Source organism: Natrix helvetica (genome assembly GCF_964273705.1).
Source record: "Natrix helvetica genome assembly, chromosome: 1".
Lineage (NCBI taxonomy): Eukaryota > Metazoa > Chordata > Lepidosauria > Squamata > Natricidae > Natrix > Natrix helvetica.
The window spans coordinates 348,264,206-348,288,509 of NC_138548.1; the positions used below are offsets into that span (position 1 = coordinate 348,264,206).

The 24,304-nt window shown below is 44.0% G+C and overlaps 1 protein-coding gene across 1 annotated transcript in view; it reads right to left on the minus strand.

Moving 5' to 3' along the window:
* LOC309384215 (vomeronasal type-2 receptor 26-like) overlaps positions 1–24,304 on the minus strand; it is a gene marked incomplete at both ends in the record, with an annotated part of 32,403 nt that overhangs the window by 3,168 nt on the left and 4,931 nt on the right. Inside the window, 3 exons of the mRNA XM_081937456.1 lie at positions 8,420–8,555; positions 9,851–10,087; positions 16,013–16,128. Of these exons, the coding sequence (XP_081793582.1) occupies positions 8,420–8,555; positions 9,851–10,087; positions 16,013–16,128 (489 nt within the window). The remainder of the gene's footprint in view (positions 1–8,419; positions 8,556–9,850; positions 10,088–16,012; positions 16,129–24,304) is intronic.

The window sequence follows — 24,304 nt, forward strand, 5'->3', positions numbered from 1 at the left end:
GATCATTCCCCTCACCCCCTTTTTTCATCCAAGTACATCAACGCCTCCTACCTCCTATTAAGACTCTAACCCACCGTCTATCAACTTTTCTCACCAGCACCCTGATCCCACTGGGCTTTTAATTATCTATTCGAGGTTAGACCTGCTCCGCCTGCGGGAGGCCCCTCTCTCGCAGGTATGGCCCTTGGCCCTCTCAAGGGCCTGCCTTGATGACGGGTTTGTGAACCCCGAGAGGTGGAAGAAACGGAAGCTGAGGGGCTTTTTATCTAAATGTTTTGTATTGTTATTAGGGGGTTCCAGGGAGGGGGGGTGGGTTAACCAGGCCAGGAGAGGAGCCAGTGCCAGACGAACAGGTGAGTCCAGGAGGGAAGTGAGCGGGGTGGGGGGGGGAGAAGGAACAAGTTATTCCAACAGAGGGTTGTTTTATTACAACGGTCGCGGGGAGGGGGGGATGCGAGGACAAGAGAAGATCACAAGGTCGGTTGGGAGACCGTGGCTGCTGGCAACGCCCGGTCGTTTGTACCAACCCCAGCAACCTAGGTGGCCAGGAACTACAGAGCCAGGGCCTGCGGCTGATGCTTTGCAATGCAAGGTCCGTGACCAACAAGGCCCCCCTCATTAATGAGTTGATCTCTGAGGGGGAGCTGGACCTTGCAGGAATAACGGAGACCTGGTTGGGCCACGAGGGTGGTTTACCCCTCGTGGAAATGTGCCCACCGGGTTTCCGTGCATTCCATCAGCCTTGGGCCCTGGGTAAGGGTGGTGGGGTGGCGGTAGTTATACGGGAAGGTCTAGAGCCGAAGGAGTTCACTGTTCCTCAGATACCCGGGTGTGAGTCCCTTGGTGTGAAATGGGGCCCAGGGAGGCAGTGGGGTTTGCTGATCGTATACTTGGCTCCTCGCTATACATCAGCGGCCCTGCCCGAGCTCCTCGAGCTGATCTCGGAGACGGCGGTTGAGATCCCCAAGCTTTTGGTTATGGGGGATTTCAACCTGCCGTCAACGGGAGCAGCATCTGAGGTGGCTCGGGAGTTCATGGCTTCCATGACAGCCATGGACCTGACCCAATTAATTCAGGGCCCCACACACGAAGGTGGCCACACACTGGACCTTGTTTTTGTATCTGAGCAGTGGACGAGTGATCTGGGAATAGGGGATTTAGTTGTTACTCCCCTGTCATGGTCAGATCACTCATGTCTCCGGCTGGACTTCCCTGGCGCTACCCCCAACCGCGAGGAGGCGGGACCAGATTGTCCAAGCTGGTACCGGCCCAAGCACTTGATGGAGCCGGATAGGTTCCAGACGGAGCTTGGGCCATTACCTGTAGCCCTGACCCGTGCTCGGTCGGAGGATCTAGTGGCCGCCTGGAATAGGGCGGCGGCTGGGGCCTTAGACCGGGTTGCGCCTTTGCGACCTCTCCTGCGGCAGCGACCCACCCAAGCTCCTTGGTATACCGAGGAGTTGAGGGTGATGAAGCGCCATAGGAGACGTCTAGAGAGCAGGTGGAGGTCCTCACGCTCCGAATCTGATCGAACACAGGTAAGAGCCTATTTACGGACCTACCTTGTGGCATTGAGAGCGGCCAAACGTAGATATTGTGCCACTCTTATTGCGTCCGCTGATAACCGCCCTGCCGCCCTGTTTAGGGTGACCCGCTCCTTCTTATCGCAGAGGACGCGGGGGGCGCCCTTGCAGGGCAGAGCAGAGGAGTTTGGGGAATATCTGCAGGACAAAGTCGCTCAGATCCGGAGCGGATGGGCCCCCTTCAGTGGACCGGACGGGCCGTCAACAGTGAGTCTTGTGAGACCATTCTGGGAGGAGTTTGATTCTGTTGCCCCCGAGGATTTGGACAGATTGCGTGGACGGCTGCGACCCACCACATGTTTAATGGACCCGTGTCCCTCCTGGCTGGTACTGGCTACTTGGGAGGTGACTCGAGGCTGGCTTCTGGGCCTGGTGAACGCCTCATTGGGTGAGGGATCCTTACCAACTGCCTTGAAGGAGGCGATGGTAAGGCCCTTACTTAAGAGGCCTTCACTCGACCCAATGGAGCTAGCTAATTATCGTCCAGTCTCCAACCTTCCCTTTTTAGCGAAGGTTGTTGAGAATGTGGTGGCGCAGCAATTTCCACGAAATCTTGACGAATCCGATTATCTAGACCCATGCCAGTCCGGCTTCCGACCCGGGCACAGCACGGAGACAGCCTTGGTCGCGTTGGTCGATGATCTCTGGAGGGCCAGAGATAGAGGTTGTTCCTCTATCCTGGTCCTATTAGACCTCTCAGTGGCTTTTGATACCATCGACCATGGTATCCTATTGCGCCGGCTGGAGGGGATGGGAGTCGGAGGTACCGTTTTGCGGTGGTTCGGCTCCTACCTCTCTGACCGGACACAATGTGTGTTGACAGGGGGGCAGAGGTCGACCCTGAGGCCACTCACTTGTGGGGTGCCACAGGGGTCGGTCCTCTCGCCTCTCCTGTTCAACGCATATGTGAAGCCACTGGGTGAGATCATCCGTGGTTTTGGGGTTGAGTATCATCTGTACGCTGATGATACCCAGCTGTACATTTCAACCCCAAACCACCCCAACGAGGCTGTCGAAGTGATGTCCCGGTGTTTGGAAGCTGTCGGGGTCTGGATGGGGGACAACAGACTCAAACTCAACCCCTCCAAGACTGAGTGGCTGTGGCTACCGGCACCTCGGTTCAGCCAGCTGATTCCATCGCTGGCCATAGGGGGCGAACAATTGCCCCCTGTGGAACGGGCGCGCAATTTGGGCGTCCTCCTTGATGCCCGGCTGTCAATGGATGACCATGTGGCAGCCGTGGCAAGGGGGGCGTTCCACCAGGTTCGCCTGGTGCACCAATTGCGCCCCCTACTGGACCGGGATGCCCTGCGCACGGTCACTCATGCACTGGTGACGTCCCGCCTGGACTACTGCAACGCTCTCTACATGGGGCTGCCCTTGGGACGCGCCCGAAGACTGCAGTTAGTCCAGAACGCAGCCGCGCGGGCTGTGATGGGGAGTACTAGGTACTCCCATGTAACACCTCTCCTGCGTGAGCTGCACTGGCTGCCTGTGGTTTTTCGGGTGCGTTTCAAGGTTTTGATTACCATCTTTAAAGCGCTCCATGGCACAGGACCTAGTTACTTGCGGGATCGCATCCTCCCACACACATCCCTGCGGCCAATTCGCTCTCACAGGGAGGGGCTTCTCCTGGTGCCGTCCACTAGGCAATGCCAGCGGGCGACACCAAGGGGTAGGGCCTTCTCTGTGATGGGCCCAACCCTCCCCCCCGACATTAGAACCACCACGGACTTCCGCTCCTTCCGACAAAAATTGAAGACTCACCTGTTCAGACTAGCAGGCCTGGCATAATTATAACTGTTACCTCCTGGTAGACATATTATTAACTGGTTATTTTAGGGGAATTGCTTTTAATTTAATTTGTGTGATATTTCTAGGGGTTTTAAAATTATATTTATATATACTGTTTAACTGTACAGTTCTTTTAACTCTCTTTTTAACCTCCTCCATATTTAACTTTACCTATTTATTATATTGTATTCTTTACATGGACTGTACACCGCCCCGAGTCCCTTTTGGGAGAGGGGGCGGTCTAGAAGCGCAGTAAATAAATAAATAAATAAATCGGGCAACATGTACCAAATCCTTGAAAAGTTTATGAACTTTTTCTTACTTTGTGTAATTGTAAAAGAAACTATGCTAGCCATTAGGTCTATCACCAGCAGGAAAGAAATGTCTGTGGAAAGAAATTTTAGAAATGTCTGTGGAGATTCTTAGTCATCCAGGTTACGGCTGCCCCAAAAGTGCTTTTTGAAAAGGCAACTGGACTTTGGTTTTCTTTGAGGACATTTTGCTTCTCATCCAAGAAGCTTCTTCTTGCATCAGAGCTGAAGAAGCTTCTTGGATGAGAAGCGAAACATCCTCAAGGAAAAACAAAGCCCAGTTGCCTTTTGAAAAAGTACTTTTGGGACATTTTTAGAAATGTTTTCCAGAAAACCAGGAATTTTGATTGCATTCTCAATTCTTTTTTTTCTCCAAAGCCACCTACCTTCTTGCACAGAAAATGTTCCCTCCATACAAAGAGAACAGTCATAGCAGCAAATTGGGGCACCTTCTCTAATGAGTTTGGCATATCCTGGGTAACAACTTTCTGTACATCTGGAAGAAGGTGCCATCTAAATACAAAAATCAAGATCAACCCGGGCAATATATGAATATTTTAATCAATTGGTTTCTGGGTGGCAAAGAGTACATTGAATCAACTCAACCAAGGAGTACTAGCATAGCAAACCTTCAACTTTCAATTTCTAACCATTGGAGGTACCATCCAACATTGACCTTTATTATGGGAATGGACTCTGCAGACAAGCAACAATTGAAAGAGATAGATTTTTCTATCACATCTATTGTCAACCCAGAAACATTTTATTTCTATTATTCTCCATTGTAAAGGAAAGTAGTTCCATTGCAAAAGGTGTTTTTCTTTAGGGTAAGTGCAGGAATGCTACATCTTGTAGTTTACTTTCCATCTTTGCTTTGGCAGGAAATCTCCAAAACTTGGCTTTCTTTGTCAGTACGACAAAAGTTTCTCTCCTGCAATGGAACGTTGCATCAAGAAAATGTCTTTTTTAAAAAACTGCCCTAATTTCCTTCACTGCATTATTAACTTGATATCTTTCTCTCATGTAATGCAGAGTGCTATTCCCTTGAAACTTTGGCTTTTCTCTTCTGAAAATAAGATAGTTTAATAGATTATTGATGTTCTGGCCTAGGCGTCCCAAATGGACGAAGCCGACTCCTCATCCCAATGAAACCCCTTTTATTTAGCTTAAAGGCAATTCCTCTCCAGCAAAGTCCCACCCAACAGTCTTTCAAGAGATTTCACAACTACAGACCATTATCAGGCTTGGATAGCTGCAAGGCTGATATTTTCCAAATGCCATGCTGTAGCAGCAATTACTTGGCAAGAAGTCAGGAGCAGATCTTCACTCTAATAAATTGAACTAATTGTCTCCTGCAAACTCCCCTCCCCTTTCACTCCTCTTTATTCCATATGGGAGGGGCCATTCACTGTCCCCCTGTGGCTTTACTCCTGAGTCAACCCTTGCTCCTTAGCTGTTCCCTTCTCCTGGCAGCTCTACTCATGTGCACACTGGGAACAGGCTCCAGCTGTTCTTCTGCCCACTGATATCCGACACCGAAGGCAGCTGATAACTGTCAGATAACTGTCGGACGGCCCTGGCCCCATCTCTGCCTCCGATGCAGAGCCCTCATCAGAGCCTTCCCCAGACTCCAGGTCTGGCCCATGTTCCTCCCCAACCTCCTCACTGACTGAGTCTGCTCTACTGGCTGCTGGTGGACCAAAACAATTGAGTAGGATACCATATTCCCATTTAATAATGTAGACAGTAAAGACCTAATGCAATTATTGGTATGGCAGATTCCACTTTAATTACCGAAAGTTCTAAAGAATCATGGTATCTAATGAATTAATGGGGTCTTATCTTTCCTTATTTGAAAGTTACCTTGATTGTCCTCAATGATAATTATTTCGGAACAGAAGTGTTTGCATGTGGAGAGATAACAGGAAAACCCAAAACCAAGCAACATCAGCTACCTTGTTAAATGATGTTGGCCATATAATGGCATTCTGATTGTTGAACACCTTGACTTCGGAGGCGGTTTCTCTTTCTACACTCCCAACTTTCACACCAACAACCGACGCATTGGGAAACATTCTCCAGTGCATGATATCAAAGTCAGCCACAGGGACTCCATTTTCATCCAAATAAACTGCATCTCTGGAAATATTATGAAGCTGGAAGTGTCTTAGCTTCTGTGGAAGCTGCAAAGACATAGAAAAAAAATACCTATGCAGGTTACCTATTCCCCTTTGAGCCCTTATCCCATGTTTTCTTTCTGCTATTCTGGATTAGCTCAGCACTTTGGTCTGCAAGGAGATGATCCAGAAATTTGTGAGAAGCCTCTCTCCCTCCTTCTTCAGTTATCCTACCAAACCATAGCTTGACATAAGAATTTTAACAAAAAATAAAAGCACATATAGCTGAAATTGAAACTATGTCACATTAAATCCAAATGTTTTCCTGTGATACTGCATGATACTTAAAAAAATTATTCAACTTTAATTTATTAATAAAATCTTGTGTTTGTGTATATATGTGTGTTCACACACATGGATGGATGGATGGATGGATGGATGGATGGATGGATGGATGGATGGGTGGGTGGGTGGGTGGGTGGGTGGGTGGGTAGGTAGGTAGGTAGGTAGGTAGATAGATAGATAGATAGATAGATAGATAGATAGATAGATAGATAGATAGATAGATAGATAGATGGATGGATAGATGATAGATAGATATAGGGTGAAGGGTGAGCAATTGCATGGAAGCTTTAGTGTGGAGATAGTGGGAGAAACAAGAAGGCGTGTGATGGTACCCAGGAAAATGACACAAAGACCTGCCAGCTGATGGATATCCATGTGAGCTGTGAAAAAGGTGAGCCAGAGAGCACCAAATGGGAGCCTTCCTGAAGCCCAAATACTTCAACCTTGAACAGAGAAGGATCCCAAAGACCACCTTTAGCTGAGAGTGTATGTACTGAGAGCATATGCACCAAATTCCATGCATGTCCAATCACACTTGGCCAATGAAGAAGTCTTCTATTCTATTCTATTCTATTCTATTCTATTCTATTCTATTCTATTCTTTAGGTCATTGTAGGAAAAGTGGGGTGTTTGATGGGGCAGAAGAAAGGAGGAATTCCAAAGAGATAAAAGAGAGTGAATGTGATTGGAAACCAGAATAGATATCCCCTTTACACACAAACACACACACACACACACACACACACACACACACACCCCTAGGAATGTAAACATTAGTGCTACAGAAATGGGGAGATAGAGAAGTGAACAATAGAGAAATATGTAGGTATAATGATTCAACAATTTGGAGATATAGTTTGGAGTAGATGTAGAAGAGAGGTATTTCAATAGAAGGTAGATTATAATGAGTATAAGGAGTCTAGAATTAAGAGCATTGGCTTAAGAAGACAGGAGCTGGACTAATAAATGCAACAAAATAAGCCCAAGAGCGTTGGCCAAAGCAAATCAGAATGTAAAAAGAGATGAGACCTACAAGGTACGTAGATCAAAGATCAGAACAGTCAGGACTAAGTCCTCGCTTTAGCAAATGCACAAGAGCAGCAAGTATGCTCAAGGGAAAAGGCTGAGGATTGCTGGAGAATCCTGATGCTTATTTAATTTGCAAATGGGGAAAATAGCTTTATCACCATACAGCTATCTCTGTCACTAAAGCATCTCAAACCAGCACAGATAGTTTGAAAGATTTATCCCCGTAATCTCTCTCATGTTCATTCTCAAACTGGGCTTTGCTGGAGCTCTCCCATCTCAATCAAGAGGCTATGAGTTCGATCCTAAGTATTCTCTGGGCACACTGAGAATATATATCTGCTGAACAAAACTCCGCATTGGCAACAGGAAGGGCATCTGGCCATTAAACACTCTGCTAGCTCCATTCAGTTGCCCACACTCCATCCCTCAAGGGTTTATGAGGTCGTTAAAGGATGATGACTTGCTGTTTGGAATACCCTACCCCTCCCTACAGCCAATCAAGCATTACTTGAAGAAATGAAAGGGGAGCATCAGTCGAACTTTCTTCTCACCTGCCATGGCTGTACAACCTGGACTGACTGGTGGTCTTTAAAGAGCATTCTCTTCTTACTGAATTGGGAGGATGAGACAGCACTGAGGACCAAGGCCACAGCTTGGATTGCTTTGAAAATCCCAGAGCCATCCTCAGACAGGATTCTTGCAACCACATGATGGGGTGGAAATTCCAACTTCTCCTTTTCTGTGCATCTTTCCCAAACTTTTTTAGACCACACAGGCCTTGAGCGGGAGCACTGGAATGCTCCCATTCCAAACCGTGTGGCAATATGAGAGAATGAATTAAAAATATAATATTGTGTCCTTGCCTTTGTCTGGGTGAGGAAGGAAAACAAAGCATGTTTACGATGGAGATCAACAGAGTGGTAAAATATTCTTAAGCTTATATCTGACAAAGTCGTTGCGATCCACACTTTCCCCCCAATGAATTCATTCACTGAATCCATATATTGTATTAGGCTTGATAGCGTTGCTGTGGCCGGATAATCCAGTTGACAGATTATAATTTTGACTTGGCTACTGAAAACAGAAAGGAGACCTTCCGTTCTTTTTCCTCTAAGACTTCGATCCATGTTCATTGTTGGAATGATCTCTGAAAAGACAATGCATATCTCATTTTTCACAGCTAGATTGGCCAAGCTTCTTCTAAAGTTTTCTCCTTTTTCATTTTCCTGAGAAATGAGACCTATCCATGTCCATCGGAAATGCAGGAGCAGCTTGACAATTGCAGAGAAAGAAGGTTCTTGTTTTGGGGTCAACCGATACAAAAATGGAAAGCGATGGCTTTGTTCAGGAGCATGGCTGATGATACCGTAGTTGATCTAAGAGGAAAGAAAAGACATTGGTGGTTTGTCTCACTTTTAATAACAAAAACCAGCTGCTTAAATCTAAGAGCTTAAATCTAACAGCAATATAGTGTTGGAAGAAATGTCCATTGGGGTTCAGCTCCAAGTAGCGGGAAAGACACTGGAAACATGGAGGATGCTTGGAAATATGGTTTAATGGTGGACAGGATCACATGGCTTGAGCTCCTGAACAGAAAAGGGGGATCACATGCTTCAAGATGTTGGGTGAACAGTTCTGAACAGCTCAAGGCCCCGTAGTATTTTTCCATTCTATGTTTCTATGATCAAAGTTGCCTCTTTAGTTCTGGTCATTAACTTTTCAATTTAAAACTCGCTCCTTCTGTGTTCATATATTCTTGGATCTCTGTCTTCCTGTTGGTCATACCCATTTTCAAAAATCCAATGGCCACTTCATCCAATTCATCTTAGTATTGCTTGTGACCACTATCAATACACATATTAATTTCACAAAGTGGGCAGAAACACATTGTTTTATGCAGCTACTGTGGGTTTTTCAACCGGCACCAATTATTGAAACAGGCCACATTGTGCCTGTTCCCTTTCTCCAAGTGTTAACATTTCTTTGCCCAACTTTAATAAATAGTCTAGCAAGGGACCTTACTTCCTGTACATTCATCACATCCTATTTGATTGTTTACTGTATAAGAGGATGAGAGACAGGTACCTTAGTCTATACACTAAACAAATAATCCATTGGAAACCCCATATCAAAACAACTTACTTTCTGTGCAGAATTTGAAAACAACATTTAATACAGCACAGTACTTGAGCAAAATAGTTTGGTTGAGATTGGCATATATAGGACTGATTGGGGTACATTGTAGGGTGACACTGAAATATAAATTTATCATATTTTATTTATCCACATATTAAGTTATTGTATTTTTATTCCAATTTCATTTTAAATTGTATTTTATTTTGTTCCATTTTAAATTGTTTTTATCGGATTTTAATAATAATTTGTGTTTGGAACTCTGCACTTTGATGTGGCCCAAGGGCTAATTAATAAAGCAAACTAACTACATGCTGTTATCGTTTTTTGAAAGAAGGATTCTTCAGTGGCCAAAAAAGACATCACAAAGCTTAAGCATTGTTTCCAAGCCATTTTATGCCGGGGAGACAAAAGAAATATCTATGTAAGTTATAGATAGAAAATTCATTCTGCTCTTTTAATATCTACTCGGTCTCTCTAGATTTATTTGGAGATTAAGAATTTCCAACAAGGAATTAAGTTTGCTTTAGCTTCATACCTGTGGAATTTTGTAGATGCCCAAGATAGTAGAAATATGACCAAAGAGTTCAGAATCCGTCTCTTCAAGGATTGCCAGCAGATTTTTTTGTCTTCCACATCTGTAGTTTGGGACATTCTCCTGCCCTGTAGATAGCAAGTCCATCATGGCCTCATAGGTCATTCTTGCAGTGAAGAAGTTCTGATAGATGTTGTAGCCCAGGGTGATGTTGGGTAACATCTTTGGGCTCTGGTTGATCTCATGAACAGATAAGAAGAAGGGCAAGATATGGTAGAAGCTTGTATTCATACTGCAATGTAACAGATATCACATCACCCATCTTGTTCTTCTTCAGTTCAATAAAGTCATATTTACGGGGGATTTATATTTCTACATTGCAATGCGCAAAATATCATCAGACACCTAATGTTAAAATTTTCATCATATGATTGGTTTTAAAGTAGTGGCAATACAAATGAAAAAATACAAAGATAAAAATTTATATCAGCAAAGTAAAAAACACATAAAAAGTACTTTCTAGAAAAAAAATGAAAAAGAGAATAAAACATATTTATTCAATTTTAGCAGCAAATCATTATAATTTTACATATGGTTTTCTAATGCAGTAATTATTCAAGTCCATATATCTAGTACATTTACATAACTATCATGTTTTCCTTTCTTTTAACCTTTTAACCAGAGAATCTTTGGCGACTCTCTAAGTAGCAAGGTAATAAATTTGAGAACAGGCAGAATCTATTACCCTGGGCAAGAATTATCTTGTCCTGTTTGGAGACGGACCTGTGTAGAAGAACCTACAAGTAAATTTTTATGCTCAGCTTTCATGTGTTTTAGGAGCCTTTTCCCTAAGGCACATTGGAAGAAGCAATGATGACCTGCCTTTCTTAAGTTTGTCCGAGTGGACAATCATTTGAATATGAGCGTACTGCAGCTGCCAAAAAAGTCAACAAAGTTCTAGGCTGCATAAACAGAAGGATAGAATCAAGATCACGTGAAGTGTTAACACCCTTTATAATGCCTTGGTAAGGCCACACCTGGAATACTGCATCCAGTTTTGGTTGCCATGATGTAAAAAAGATGTGGAGATTGCAGAAAGATTGCAGAGAAGAGCAACACAGATGGTTAGGGGACTGGAGGCTAAAACATAATACAAATTGATTGCTGGAACTGAGTATGTCTAGTTTGATGAAAAGAAGGACTAGGGGTGACATGATAGCATTGTTCCAATATCTCAGGGGTTGCCACAAAGAAGAGGGAGTCAAACTATTCTCCAAGGCACCTGAGGGTAGAACAAGAAGCAATGGGTGGAAACTAATCAAGGAGAGAAGCAACTTAGAACTGAGGAGAAATTTCCTGACAGAACAATTAATCAGTGGAACAACTTGCCTCCAGAAGTTGTGAATGCTCCAACACTGGAAGTCTTTAAGAAGAGATTGGACAACCATTTGTCTGATAGGGTAAAGGGTTTCCTGCCTAGGCAGGTGGTTGGACTAGAAGACCTCCATGGTCCCTTCCAACTCTGTTTTTCTATTCTAATGTTGAGGAGTTGGTAAAAAGACATCATTCCTATAAAATGACATTGAAACAGGTAAAATTAACCCCCAGAAATCTGTACATGCTGATAATTACCTTTCCAATCTATAGGGTGGAGGCTTGGAAAAATCATATGGGTAAAGATGTGAAAATATTATTGATGTTATCGCAGTAATCAGGTAGTCTCCTGGCTTATAATAATTAAACTCCTTCTTTTCTTCTATTATTGCCTTGAATGGACATTTCATCAGCATCGTGGCACAGGGAATTTATAAGAAAAGCAGAAGGAGAAAGAGATATATTTCCAGCAGCAACATTTGACATACATTAATGCAGAGTCTTCCTATAGTTTCTTTTTTTTATTGAATCTCAGAGCTCACTCAGAAGATCATTGCATTGAAGATGATCCAGCCTGGGTCTGGAGAAGGAATCTGAAATTTCACACTGACATAGTCCCTGTCTAATTCTATCCCTTTCTTTGCTTTGATCAGAAGAGGAGGTACTTACAGGTCACATCTTCAGTCATTGTATATTCCATTTCTTGTCACATTATTGCTTTATAACTAAAAGTGGTGGTGGAGGAAATCTCATAAACCTTGTTCAACATAGAATAAATAATCATGTTTTAAATAATTAGAAAGGGAATTGGGAATGACTGTCGCAACAGTGGTGTGCAGTTCGACAAAACAAATGTGCAAGACTCAAGGGCTTATTTCCAGTTTAAGAGTCAGGAAGCAAACAATTGAAGAAGGTTTGACTCCCTTTTACACTAGAAACTTATTTTTGAGATTCTAAAAAGAGGAGCAAAAATCACCCTTTAAGTCCCACTTGGGAGCTTCCCAGAGGCATTTAGTGCAGCTACCATGAAAACAGGGTTCTTAATTTAACAGTAAGGAAAGTTTTCACTTCCATGCATGGTTTGGAACAGCTTCTTTAATTTTGCCTCATGGTGTAGCATAAAAATACATATATTCACACTGGCAAGTCCCTTCAGCATGGTTTCTTCAGCTACCATATTTTTCAGAATATACCGTGTTTCCCTGAAAATACGACCTGTCCTGAAACTAAAGCCTTGCCACATTTTTTTGTGTGGGCAAAAATATAAGCCCACCCCTGAAAACAATCCCCCTGGACAATGCTCCCCTCCAGCCAGGCAGAGCACCGCTCGCTGATCTAGAGGGTATCCCAAAGGTGCCAAGCCGCAGGAACGAGGTGGGGGACAAAGGCGCTCATGTTGCTTGGTGCTTTCAGGGTTCCGCTAGGTTGGTCAGTGGCGCTGTGCTCAGCTGAAGAAGAGGGGTTGCCGGGCAGCTGCTCTCTTGAGAGCAGGCTCCCGAAGAGCCGGGCACAGCCTCAGGGTCGAATGGCTGTGTTGCGCTGTTGCAGCAGCAACACAGCAGCCATAAGGTGATGACGCTCATGAGCAGCCGCCCGGCAACCCTCCTTTCCAGCCGGGCACAGTACCCAGATCTAGCAGTACCTGGAAGGCACCAAGCAATGCGAGCACCTGTTCGCTGCCCTCTGCCTCCCGCGGCTTGGCCCCTTTGGAATACCCCTAGGTGAGTGAATGGGGCTCTGCATGGCTGGAGAGGGGGGTTGTGTGAGCGGCTTTTCTGCTCCCCGCTCATGTGACTCAAAGGCACACGATGCCCTTGGCTAATTCTATAGTACCTGCAGAACCAGGGCATCTCCTCTGCTGGTGCCGCCTGCCGCTTGGTTTTTTTTTCCTTTGGCTTTCAAAGCACGGAGGACGGATGTCGCTCTGGAAGTACGCTCTATGGTTGTGGGCTGCAGGTGCTTATAGAAGCCAAAAAAGACTTTCCCACAACAATATCCAGAAACCGCATTGGACAGTGTGACCTGAGATAATGGTGGTAGTAGTGGTGGTTGTTAGAATTTGAACTTTAACTATAGGGGTTATTGTGGGAAAGATCTAGGTCCAGTTTTGACTTCAAACCAGAGGTGGGTTCCTACCAGTTTGGACCGGTTCGGCCAAATAGGTAGTAACTTGGCCAGACACATGACCATACCAGTTCTATCCTGGGTGCCGCCATCTTTATTTTCTATTCTGCACATATGCAGAACAGTCTTCATTGAAAAAATATTTTTTTCCCTTTTTTAATGGTATGTGCATGCCAGTCCCAGAATGTCCCAAAGATGGGTCATTTTTTGCAAAAACGGAGGCATTTTTGCCTTCCCCAGCCCCCAGAAGCACTCTTCAGGCTTCAACAGTCCAGGGGAAGGGAAAAATGCCCTGTTTTTGTGAAAAACAGTCCATTTTCCTCCCATTTCTTGCAAAAACGGGTATGTTTTTGCCTTCCCTCAGCTCTGCTGAAGCCTGTAGAGAGTTCCTGGGGGCCTTTTTTACAGGCACTCCCTTACCTCTGGCAAGGCTGGAGCCCCCCTCCCCCAATCAAAACTTTTCACCACTGTTTTGGTGGATATGACGTGATGAGGGGGTCATGTGACTGAGTGTGCATGAGTGATGTCAAGTTGGCCATGCCCACTCAGTCACATGCCCCCCCATCTAGCCACTCCCACTGAACAGGTAGTAAAAAAAATTGAAACCCACCCCTGCTTCAAACATGCAGAAATGATGTACTCAATAAAGTTTTGCATAAGGATATTGGACCATCTCGATCATATTTGCTTTGGTTGGGTTTGTCAATCAGAACCTTGATGCCCCCTTTACCAAAAAACCAACTGGGAGGGCTGCACCACATTTGTGTCTTACTCCAATTCAATGCTCTTCACCCTCTTGGCTTCCTTCCTCTTCTTCTGGATGAGAGGCTCTAGGGCACTGGGCTTTCTTCTGGATGAGAGGCTCTAGGGCACTGGGCTTTCAAAGGATTGTTTTTAAACTTTTTTTGTTATCTAAATATAGCTCAGAGACATTGCTAAAATGCCAAATAATACATTGATAATTATATCTACAAAATCAGTGAGGAAGCTCTTGGGTGAAAAAGTGGTGGGAAGTGACTTACCAGCTTTCCCGGTGGCTTCCCTGTTAAATTTGCTTGTGGGAGGCCAGAAAGAAAGCTTGCAAATGGTGATGATGTGACTTATGTCAGGGTTCCAAATAGCATCCAAAATTAAATCAGAGTCCAAGACAAGTATTGCTCAAAGTTCCAATTTATTAAGAGAGCCATGTTGGCACATCTGGGAAAACCCAAATCTGAAAACTTCCCAGTTTTCCCCACCCAATTGAAAGTTCACAATCATGCCCCACACCCACCAGGCCATATATGGTCCAATCTGCCACTGCCATGCTGGCAGTTCCACCCATCCAGTATTGGTCAGGTGCAGAGATGCAGAGACAAAGGATGACCTTGGTTTTCTAGAAATGAATTTTGTTTTGGCTACATAGCATCTAACTCCGTACAATCCCTACTCCCATTTTCCCACAATAGAAAAGGCATAGTAGAATAATAGAAAGTGTGGCAGGCCAAAGATCCAAGAGGAATATGGCTGGAGGCCTGACAACTTACTTATGTGACATAAGTGAGAGCCAGTTGCCAAATGTGTCAGAGTATGAATGAGTTTTCATAGACTGGAATAGACATGGCAACAAGTCAGCCAATGGGGACTTTTGGAGTAGACATGGCAACAGGTCAGCCAATGGGGACTGTTTGGAAACTGAAACATAGCATTTGTTTATATGGGGCCATAAGAGACATAAGAGTTTGGAGTCTGGGCGTGGCTTAGACTTGCTGAACTGTATAAAAGTTGGTTTGGCCTTTGTAACATTGCAATATTATAATTATAATCCTCTATACAATATTAGCCTCTGTATCTCTCTATTCTGTAATGACTTACTTCTATGAATATTGCTTCTGTGTTCCTGATATTGTATGCTTAATTTTGCTTTATGGTATTGCATGTAAAGAAGTTTCTTATATATAATTGAATCCTGCAGAAGTTCATTTACTTGTGTGTCCTTGCTGGATGTGCTACTGCAACAAAAATTCTGACAAAGTGCTTAGATCATGAGCATGTCACTGGGACAGCTAGTCCTGCCTTTGAATAGTTTACTTTATAAGTGTCATTCTCCAAAAACTACCTGTAATTAGATATTATAACTCAGATCTAACACGGATGGACAAATATTGTTTAGAATACCTACAAAGGAGATTAATTACAAGGCATATTATTTTATAACACCAGTAAGTTGCACAAAAATAGTTTCTAAAATCAGGAGCCCTCCTAGTTTTTCATCATCAGATGCTCCCTGGTGTTCATGTCAGGTCTCAGGATAATAATGAAGCATTTAGGGATAAAGATGCAGCCCAGTAATCCCAGACTGGAGGTCAGGATGGAGAAGATCTGCACAGCCACCATGTATTTCCCTTTGGTACTCAGGTAGGTGGGGACAAAGGAAATCCAAACAGCGCAGAAAACCAACATGCTGAAAGTAATCCATTTGGCTTCATTGAAGGTACCTGGAAGCTTTCTGGCTAGAAAAGCTAAGAAGAAGCAGATGGCAGCCAGAAACCCCTTGTAGCCAAGGGCAGAATAGAACATGGTGACTGAGCCTTCATTGCATTGCAGCACAATGTGTCCTGGTTGAGAATGCAGGTCAGAATCTGGGAATGGGGGAGAAATTCTCAGCCATATGAAACAGATGCCTACCTGAACCCCAGAACAAGACAAGACAATGGAGGTGGCCAAAGATTTCCCCAGCCATTTCCTCATTCTGCTGCCTGGCTTTGTTGCCAGAAATGCCACCACCACCGTGACAGTCTTGGCTAGTAAGGAAGACACAGCAACTGAGAAAACAATGCTGAAGGTGATTTGTCGAAGAAAACAGGTCACTTTCTTGGGTCGACCAATGAACAGAAGTGAAGTCAAGAAGGAAAGTAGGAGGGAGATCAAAAGAATGTAGGTAAGGTCCCGGTTATTGGCTTTGACTATGGGGGTTTCTCGGTACTTAATGAAGATTCCCAGAAAAAAAGCAGCAGTTATGGATAAGGCAGTGGCAAAGAGAACCAGAGTGAAACCCAGGTTTTCTTTATAGGACAGGAAAATTATAACTTTGGGAATACATTGATCTCGCTTCTTATTGGAATGTTGATCATCTGGACACTTTTCACAATGGGCTACATCTGAAAAATATTTATGGCACATGTTTGTTTCTGCAGCTGTAGGATCATGGCAAATGCTGATGAACCAATTTATATTACAATACATAAAATGTGTTTCTAAAGGTAATCAGTTAACAAGAAACATTGGGAGGGAAGGAGATAAGAAAATACTTTCTGACTTTACTTGATCAAGGCCTAACTTAAATGGTGAGAAAACATATTAACGAAGGATGAACGAACAAAAGAGCAGTAAGTGAAGAAGTGTTATGGAAAATGCAGCCAAGTATGGCCTGAACAGTGAAAATGTAGTACAACACACTGTCGGTTAAATCCTACCTGAAGAATCAGGTTGGAACAAGTGTTGAACTTTGGCTTTAAATAATTTAATTATTGTTGGGGTGTGGTCGCTGCCTTGTTAGTATACATAATGTCAGCCCTGGAAGCAAGGGTAAAATTCAGCAGGTTCTGACAGGTTCTGGAGAACTGTAGCGGAAATTTTCAGTAGTTCAGAGAGCTGGCAAATACCATCTCTGACTGGCCCCAGAGTGGGGTGGGAATGGAGTTATTGCAATATACCATATTTATTCGAGTATAACACGCACACGTGTATAACGCGCACCCCTAATTTTCGATTAAAAATCGGTATAAAATTTTGTTTCACACCAAGCATTGTAATTGACAAAAAACATTGTTGAACACGTGCGGCCATGATAAAAATCATTTATTGACAACGTAAACTGGTATAAACACAATACCGAAATAAAATTACCGCTAACAATATTTATTTTAAATGCTTCAAAGTCAGATTCATCATCAGATACACTAAAGAGTTGTTCCCATTCTACACTGAATTGTACAAAAGCAATGCTTACCGTAACGTGTGAGCGAGGCGAGGAAATGAAGCGGCGACCATACAGCGGATAATAAGAATTCTCACCCCCAGTTCGGGCTGCCCACTGTACGCGACGAGGGGACGTTTTTTTTTCTTCGCCCTCGCGTACAGTGAGCGGGTGCAGCCCGGAAAAGGCGCAGTGCGAATTTACAATTCGCCTGCGCCCTCAATGGACCGGCCGCCACTGCCACCCCACCCCAGCCCTCGTTTATAACGCGCACCCAAACTTTGATTTCTTTTTTTGGTAGAAAATTTTGCGCGTTATACTCGAATAAATACAGTATTTCCCCTGCCATGCCCACCAAGCCAGGCCCACAGAACCGGTAGTAATTTTTTTTTGAATTTCACCACTGCCTGGAAGCCATCTTTTTCTTTGATTCTTCAGGGCTGCCACACATAGTGCTGTGGGAAAATGGGACTTGCGGGGGATATCTATCCATAGTAACATTTCTTTCTCTGAGAGCCAAGGACATTCAGCCTGCACCTTGAGTGGCGTGACCTGGAGGCATCTCCAGTTGGGATGGTGCATCAACTGTACCATGTGATGGATATGTGGGTGATGGGCAGGGACTTGAACTTTCTTTTGAGTGGGGAAAACCTGGGAGCTTTCTGATTCGGGTTTTCCCAGATGTGCCAATATGACATCTCTAATAAAATGGAACTTTGAGGAACTTCAAGCCTTGGAGTCTTCTTTCATTGGGGGTGTTACTTGGAGCCCTGACACATATTTGATGATGGCAAGGGATGCTCTCTGGACTGTTATACGAGGATCACTCATTTGATTGTTCCAACAAGTAGAAGAAAGTTGTTGAATATATGGACTGAAGTGATATTAATTATAACCATAGGTGGGTGGGAAATCTCCATTTTCATTATGGAGTGTGGTTCTTAGGACACCAAGTCTGGACTGTGACAAGATAAGAACCCATGCTGGAACTCTGTTGTCCACCAGGGAGACCCATATCACAATGATGGGCAACACTGTTGTTTAAATCCTATCTGAAGAATTGGGTCAGTACAAGTCTAGAACGTTGGCTTTAAATAACTGAAATTATTGCTGGGATGTGGTTGCTGCTGTCAGGCTTGGGACCCATCTTTGGCTTCAAGTCTTGCCACATATTCAAACATATTCTACTATGGGAAACTGGGAGGGGGGATTGAATGGAGCATAGGAGATATGTAGCCAAAATAACATTCCTTCTCAGAGAGTCAAGGTCATCTAGCCCCTGCATCTGGAGGGGTGTCACTGGGAGGAATCTTCCTTTGGGGCAGTGACTGATTGATGGACATGTGGGTGCTAGGGCAGGGTCTTGAAGTTTCCACTGAGTGTGGAAAATCTGGAAGCTTTCAGATTCAGGTTTCCCCAGATGTGCCAATATGGCTTCCTTAATAAATTTGAATTTTGAGGAATCTCTAGCCTCACATTCTTATTTGATGGAGGATGCTATTTGGAACCCTGGCACCTGCCTTGGTAGCATGCATAGGAATAATTCAATGTTTCTTTCAGATACATTTTATATGACCCAACGTTAATTTAGGAACGATCATAAAGGCTGAAAACCAATGACATGATCAATACTCATAAGACTTGTCTTCTTTCCTGAAACCTGAACATTGGGCACTATCTAATAAAATGAAATTCAATGGTGAAAATAGTAAGGTTCTACATTTAGGCAACAAAAATGAAATGCACAGCTGCAGTATAGGTGGTACCTTGTTCAACAGTAGTAACTGTGAAAGGGATCTTGGGGTCCTAGTGGACAACCATTTAAATATGAGCCAGCAGTGTGCAGCAGCTGCCAAAAAAGCCAACACAGTTCTAGGCTGCATAAACAGAGGGATAGAATCAAGATCATGTGATGATCTCTGGAGGGCCAGAGATAGAGGTTGCTCCTCTATCCTGGTCCTATTAGACCTCTCAGCGGCTTTTGATACCATCGACCATGGTATCCTACTGCGCCGACTGGAGGGGATGGGAGTTGGAGGCACCGTTTTACGGTGGTTCGGCTCCTACCTCTCCGGCCGGATGCAATATGTGTTGACTGGGGGGCAGAGGTCAACCCCGAGGCCACTCTCTTGTGGGGTGCCGCAGGGGTCGGTCCTCTCGCCCCTTCTGTTCAACGCATACGTGAAGCCGCTGGGTGAGATCATCCGTGGATTTGGGGTTGAGTACCATCTGTACGCTGATGATACTCAGTTGTACATCTCAACCCCAAGCCACCCCAACGAGGCTGTCGAAGTGATGTCCCGGTGTTTGGAAGCCGTCGGGGTCTGGATGGGGGACAACAGACTCAAACTCAACCCCTCCAAGACTGAGTGGCTGTGGCTACCGGCGCCTCGGTTCAGCCAGTTGATTCCATCACTGGCCATAGGGGGCGAACAATTGCCCCCTGTGGAACAGGTGCGCAATTTGGGCGTCCTCCTAGACGCCCGGCTGTCAATGGATGATCATGTGGCAGCCGTGGCAAGGGGGGCGTTCCACCAGGTTCGCCTGGTGCGCCAATTGCGCCCCCTTCTGGACCGTGATGCCCTACGCACAGTCACTCATGCACTGGTGACGTCTCGCCTGGACTACTGTAACGCTCTCTACATGGGGCTTCCCTTGGGACGCGCCCGAAGACTGCAGCTAGTCCAGAACGCAGCCGCGCGGGTAGTCATGGGGAGTACTAGGTACTCCCACGTAACACCTCTCCTGCGCGAGCTGCACTGGCTACCTGTGGTCTTTCGGGTGCGTTTCAAGGTTCTGATCACCATCTTTAAAGCGCTCCATGGCATAGGGCCTAGTTACCTGCGGGATCGCATCCTCCCACATACATCCCTGCGGCCAATCCGCTCTCACAGGGAGGGCCTTCTCCTGGTGCCGTCCACGAGGCAATGCCAACGGGCGACACCAAGGAGTAGGGCCTTCTCTGTGATGGGCCCAACCCTCTGGAATGACCTCCCCCCCGATATTAGAACCACTACTGACCTCCGCTCCTTCCGACAGAAACTGAAGACACACCTGTTCCGACTGGCTGGTTTGGCATAATTTTAACGTCTACCTCCTGGCATACACATTCTTTCTGGTTTTTAGAGGGATATTGTTTTAAATTTAACTTGATATTTTAAACTTTTGTATTGATTTATTTATTAGCTGTACAGTTTGGCATATTTTACCCTCCTCTTATACATGTATTTATATAGTTATTTCTACGTTTTAATCTGTTGTATTTTAATACGGACTGTACACCGCCCCGAGTCCCTTTCGGGAGAGGGGGCGGTATATAAACGCTAATAATAAATAAATAAAATAAATAAACTAATCAAGGAGAGAAGCAGCTTAGAACTGAGGAGAAATTTCCTGACAGTTAGAACAATTAATCAGTGGAACAACTTGCCTCCAGAAGTTGTTAAACACTGGAAGTGTTTAAGAAGATGTTGGATAGCCATTTGTCTGATGGGGGTTGAACTAGAAGACCTCCAAGGTCCCTTCCAACTCTGCTATTGTATTGTGTTGTGTTGTGTTGTGTTGTGTTGTATTGTATTGTATTGTATTGTATTAAACCAGGTGATAGGAACTCGAGATATTACAGCAGCCTTTCATTATTTATTTTAATAGCAAAATTGAGTGATAGTAACCAATCTTTGAAAAGTTTGTGGAACCCTTCAAGAAATTCATTTTTCTTGCTTCATGGAATTACGAAAATCCTATGCTACTAATTAGGTCTATAACTAGCAAGAAAGAAAAGAAATTTAAAAATGTAGCCAGAAAAGCAGGAATAAATTTTGATTCCATCACCAATTCTCTTTCTCTCTTTTTTTCAACAGCCACCTACCTTCTCGTGTAGAGAATGTTCCATCCATACACAGAGAACAGTCATAGCAGCAAACTGGTGCTTCTTTTCTCATGACCTTGGCATATCCTGGGTAACAAATTTCGGAACATCTAGAAGACGGTACTGTCTAAACATAAAAGTAGAGCTCAGCTAGGGCAACATATAAATAAGAGAGGTTTACATCAGTGAACTGATTTCTGGAAGCCAGGAAATACACTGAGCCAACTCAGCCAAGGAGTAGTGGCATAGTAGTTACTGTATTTTTCGGAATATAAGACACACCTTTCCCCCCCAAAAAAAAGAGGGTGAAAATTTGGGTGCGTCCTATACACTGAATGTAGCCCCACCCTTTGGCCTCTGCCTCCCAGCAATTTACTTCCTTGCAGTAAACAGGGAATATGAGGCTTGTGGAGGCTGCAATAGACTATAGCAATCCCTGCAGCCTGAAACAGCTGATGATCGTGAGGTGCGCTTAAACTGAAAGCGAAACTTGCTGTTTGCTCCACAGGGCAAATTGTTAGGAGGCAGAAGCAGATTTTTTTTTCTTGTGCTAATCAGGCTGTTTACTGTTTGCTGCAAAAAAGTAAGTCAATACCTATAAATGCCTATAGAATGTTTAAATTATTAGACTTATATTTAAAGACTGCTTTATTATTGTTCTAGACAGCTTTTTCAAATAAATGCTTGATCTGTTTAAATTATTAGACTTATATTTAAAGACTGCTTTATTATTGTTCTAGACAGCTTTTTCAAATAAATGCTTTATCTGAAGAGGCCCAGTGCTATTGTATCTTCTTTTAAATATCAGAGAATAACTATATTTCAATTTTAACAGCATCTGTACAAGTATGTAGTCTGAAATGTAACACTACAAACAATGTATATTGTCTGTACTGTTTGCTGTTTGTTGCAAGGAGACAAATTGCTGGGAGGCAGAAGCAGATTTTTCTCCCTTGTTTTCCTCCCCAAAAGCTAGGCGCATCTTATATTTTGGAGTGTCTTATAGTCCAAAAAATACCGTATCCCATCTTCTTTCCTTTTTTTTAATCTCTTGGAGACATACTTAAAGTAACATTGACCTTTATGGAAAAGGTCATATATTATCACATCAGGCCATCCCCACCTAGTCAGGCAGGGAAGTCATGCTACCGACCCTGTCAGTCAAAGAATTCTGACTGGCAAGGCCTAGGAAGAGGGCACTTTCTTCTACTGTCCCTGCCTTGTGGAACATCTTGTCCTCAAAGGTGAAGAAAGTCCCCAATGCCTTGGTCTTCTACCAAGAGGTCAAAACTTAGCTTAGGTGTAGCCTTGCATGAGGGAAACACAGTGGGTTGGTTGCAGAAGTGTGATAGATAGATAGATAGATAGATAGATAGATAGATAGATAGATGATAGATGGATGGATGGATGGATGGATGGATGGATGGATGGATGGAGTGCAGAAACAGCAAATTCTCTCCCTCTTTGCTTTGGCAGGAAACCTCCAAAATCTGGCCTTTTGTTTTGATGAAAGAGTGTGTCTGGGTTTTTTTTTCTTAGGGCTGAACCCCATATCATTTAATGATTCTATTCAATTGCTCATATTTCCCTCACCTCACTCTCTACAACTTTTCCTTATACAATTCAGTGGGCTGATCCCTTGAAACTTTAGCTTTTCTTTTAATGAAAATTATGATTATTTAAAGGATTTTAATAATGGTTTCATATTCCGGTTCAATAATGTACACTGTGGAGGCCCCAACGTAATTGATGATATAAGAGTTTCCAGTTTCTGATTAAGCTACAGAACAACCACGAAAGATACAGAATTATCTACAGAATTATCTACGGAATTAAAGGTGTTATGGCAGTGGTGGATTCCGGGTAGTACGCCCTGGTACGGGCGTACCAGTGGCAGCTGGGAGCAGCTGCCACCATACCGGAATGGTGTTTCCATTGCCCCCCCAACCCACCCTTGTTTCTTACCTTTTTTTAAGCTAGCAGGCCATTTGTGCACATACGTGCAATGTATGGCGCCTGAGCGATGCTCTGCGGAGCAGTTGGAGCATTGCAGGGAGGTGGGTGTGCAGTGTGGTGGATGCCCGGCCCCGTCGCAGCATACTGGTTGCGACGGGATCCAGAACCCACCATTGGGCTATAGGTTTTGTTACTTGGAGGTTATCTCAATTGTCCTTGATATGAATTGTGTTGGAGCAGAATACATGAGGACATAAATAGAAACCCAAAAGCAAGCAGAAAGAGCTACCTTGTGAAATGATATTGGCCATAGGATGTCACTCTGATTGATGGAGACCATGACTTCGGAGGAGGCTTCTCTTTCTACAGTCCCAACTTTCACTCCAGCAGTTGACTTGTTGGGAAAAACTGTCCAGTGCATGATATCAAAATCAGCAACAGGAACTCCATGTTCATCCAAATAAACTCCATCCTTGGAAATATTGTGAAGCTGAAAGTTTCTCAGGAACTGATGAAGCTGCAAAGACATAGGTGCAGCTTACACATTTGAGCCTTTATGGAGCCCTTTATTCTGGCTGTGATTCTGGACTGGAAGTACTCTGAATAATTCAACCTCTTTGGTTAATCACTTTGATCTGAAAAAGAACGATTCAGGATTTCATAGGAAGCTTCTCTTCCTCTTTCTCCACGGAATACCAGATCTTCTTCTGATATGTCTTCCATTTCCTTGAAGGAATCACTATATTGTCCTACCAAATATTGTAATATAAATTAAAATTACCTAAGGCTGAAATTTCAAGAATTAATTGAATTTTGTTAGACATCCAAATGTTTTCCTATGAAATCATAGCCTGTTTCCTGCTATCTAAAAGGGTTTCTGTACAGGGAGCAAACCGCACTGTCAATTGCTTTGTAGAGTGCAAGCATTCTATTTCAGCTTTTACTCAGTCTTCAGACAGCATAGCCAACACCAGCAATTGGATATGGGGAGCAAAGAGAGACTGATTACATGGAAGCTGTAGAGGCAAAATATTGGAGGAAAAATGTAGGCTGATTATAGGAGAGCTCAGTGATTTAATGATGCTAGAAACCTTTACTCTAACACAGGGGTGTAAAACTTGCAGCCCATGGGCCAGATGCGTCACAGCAAAGAGGGATAACGTCCCCATTTGTCACG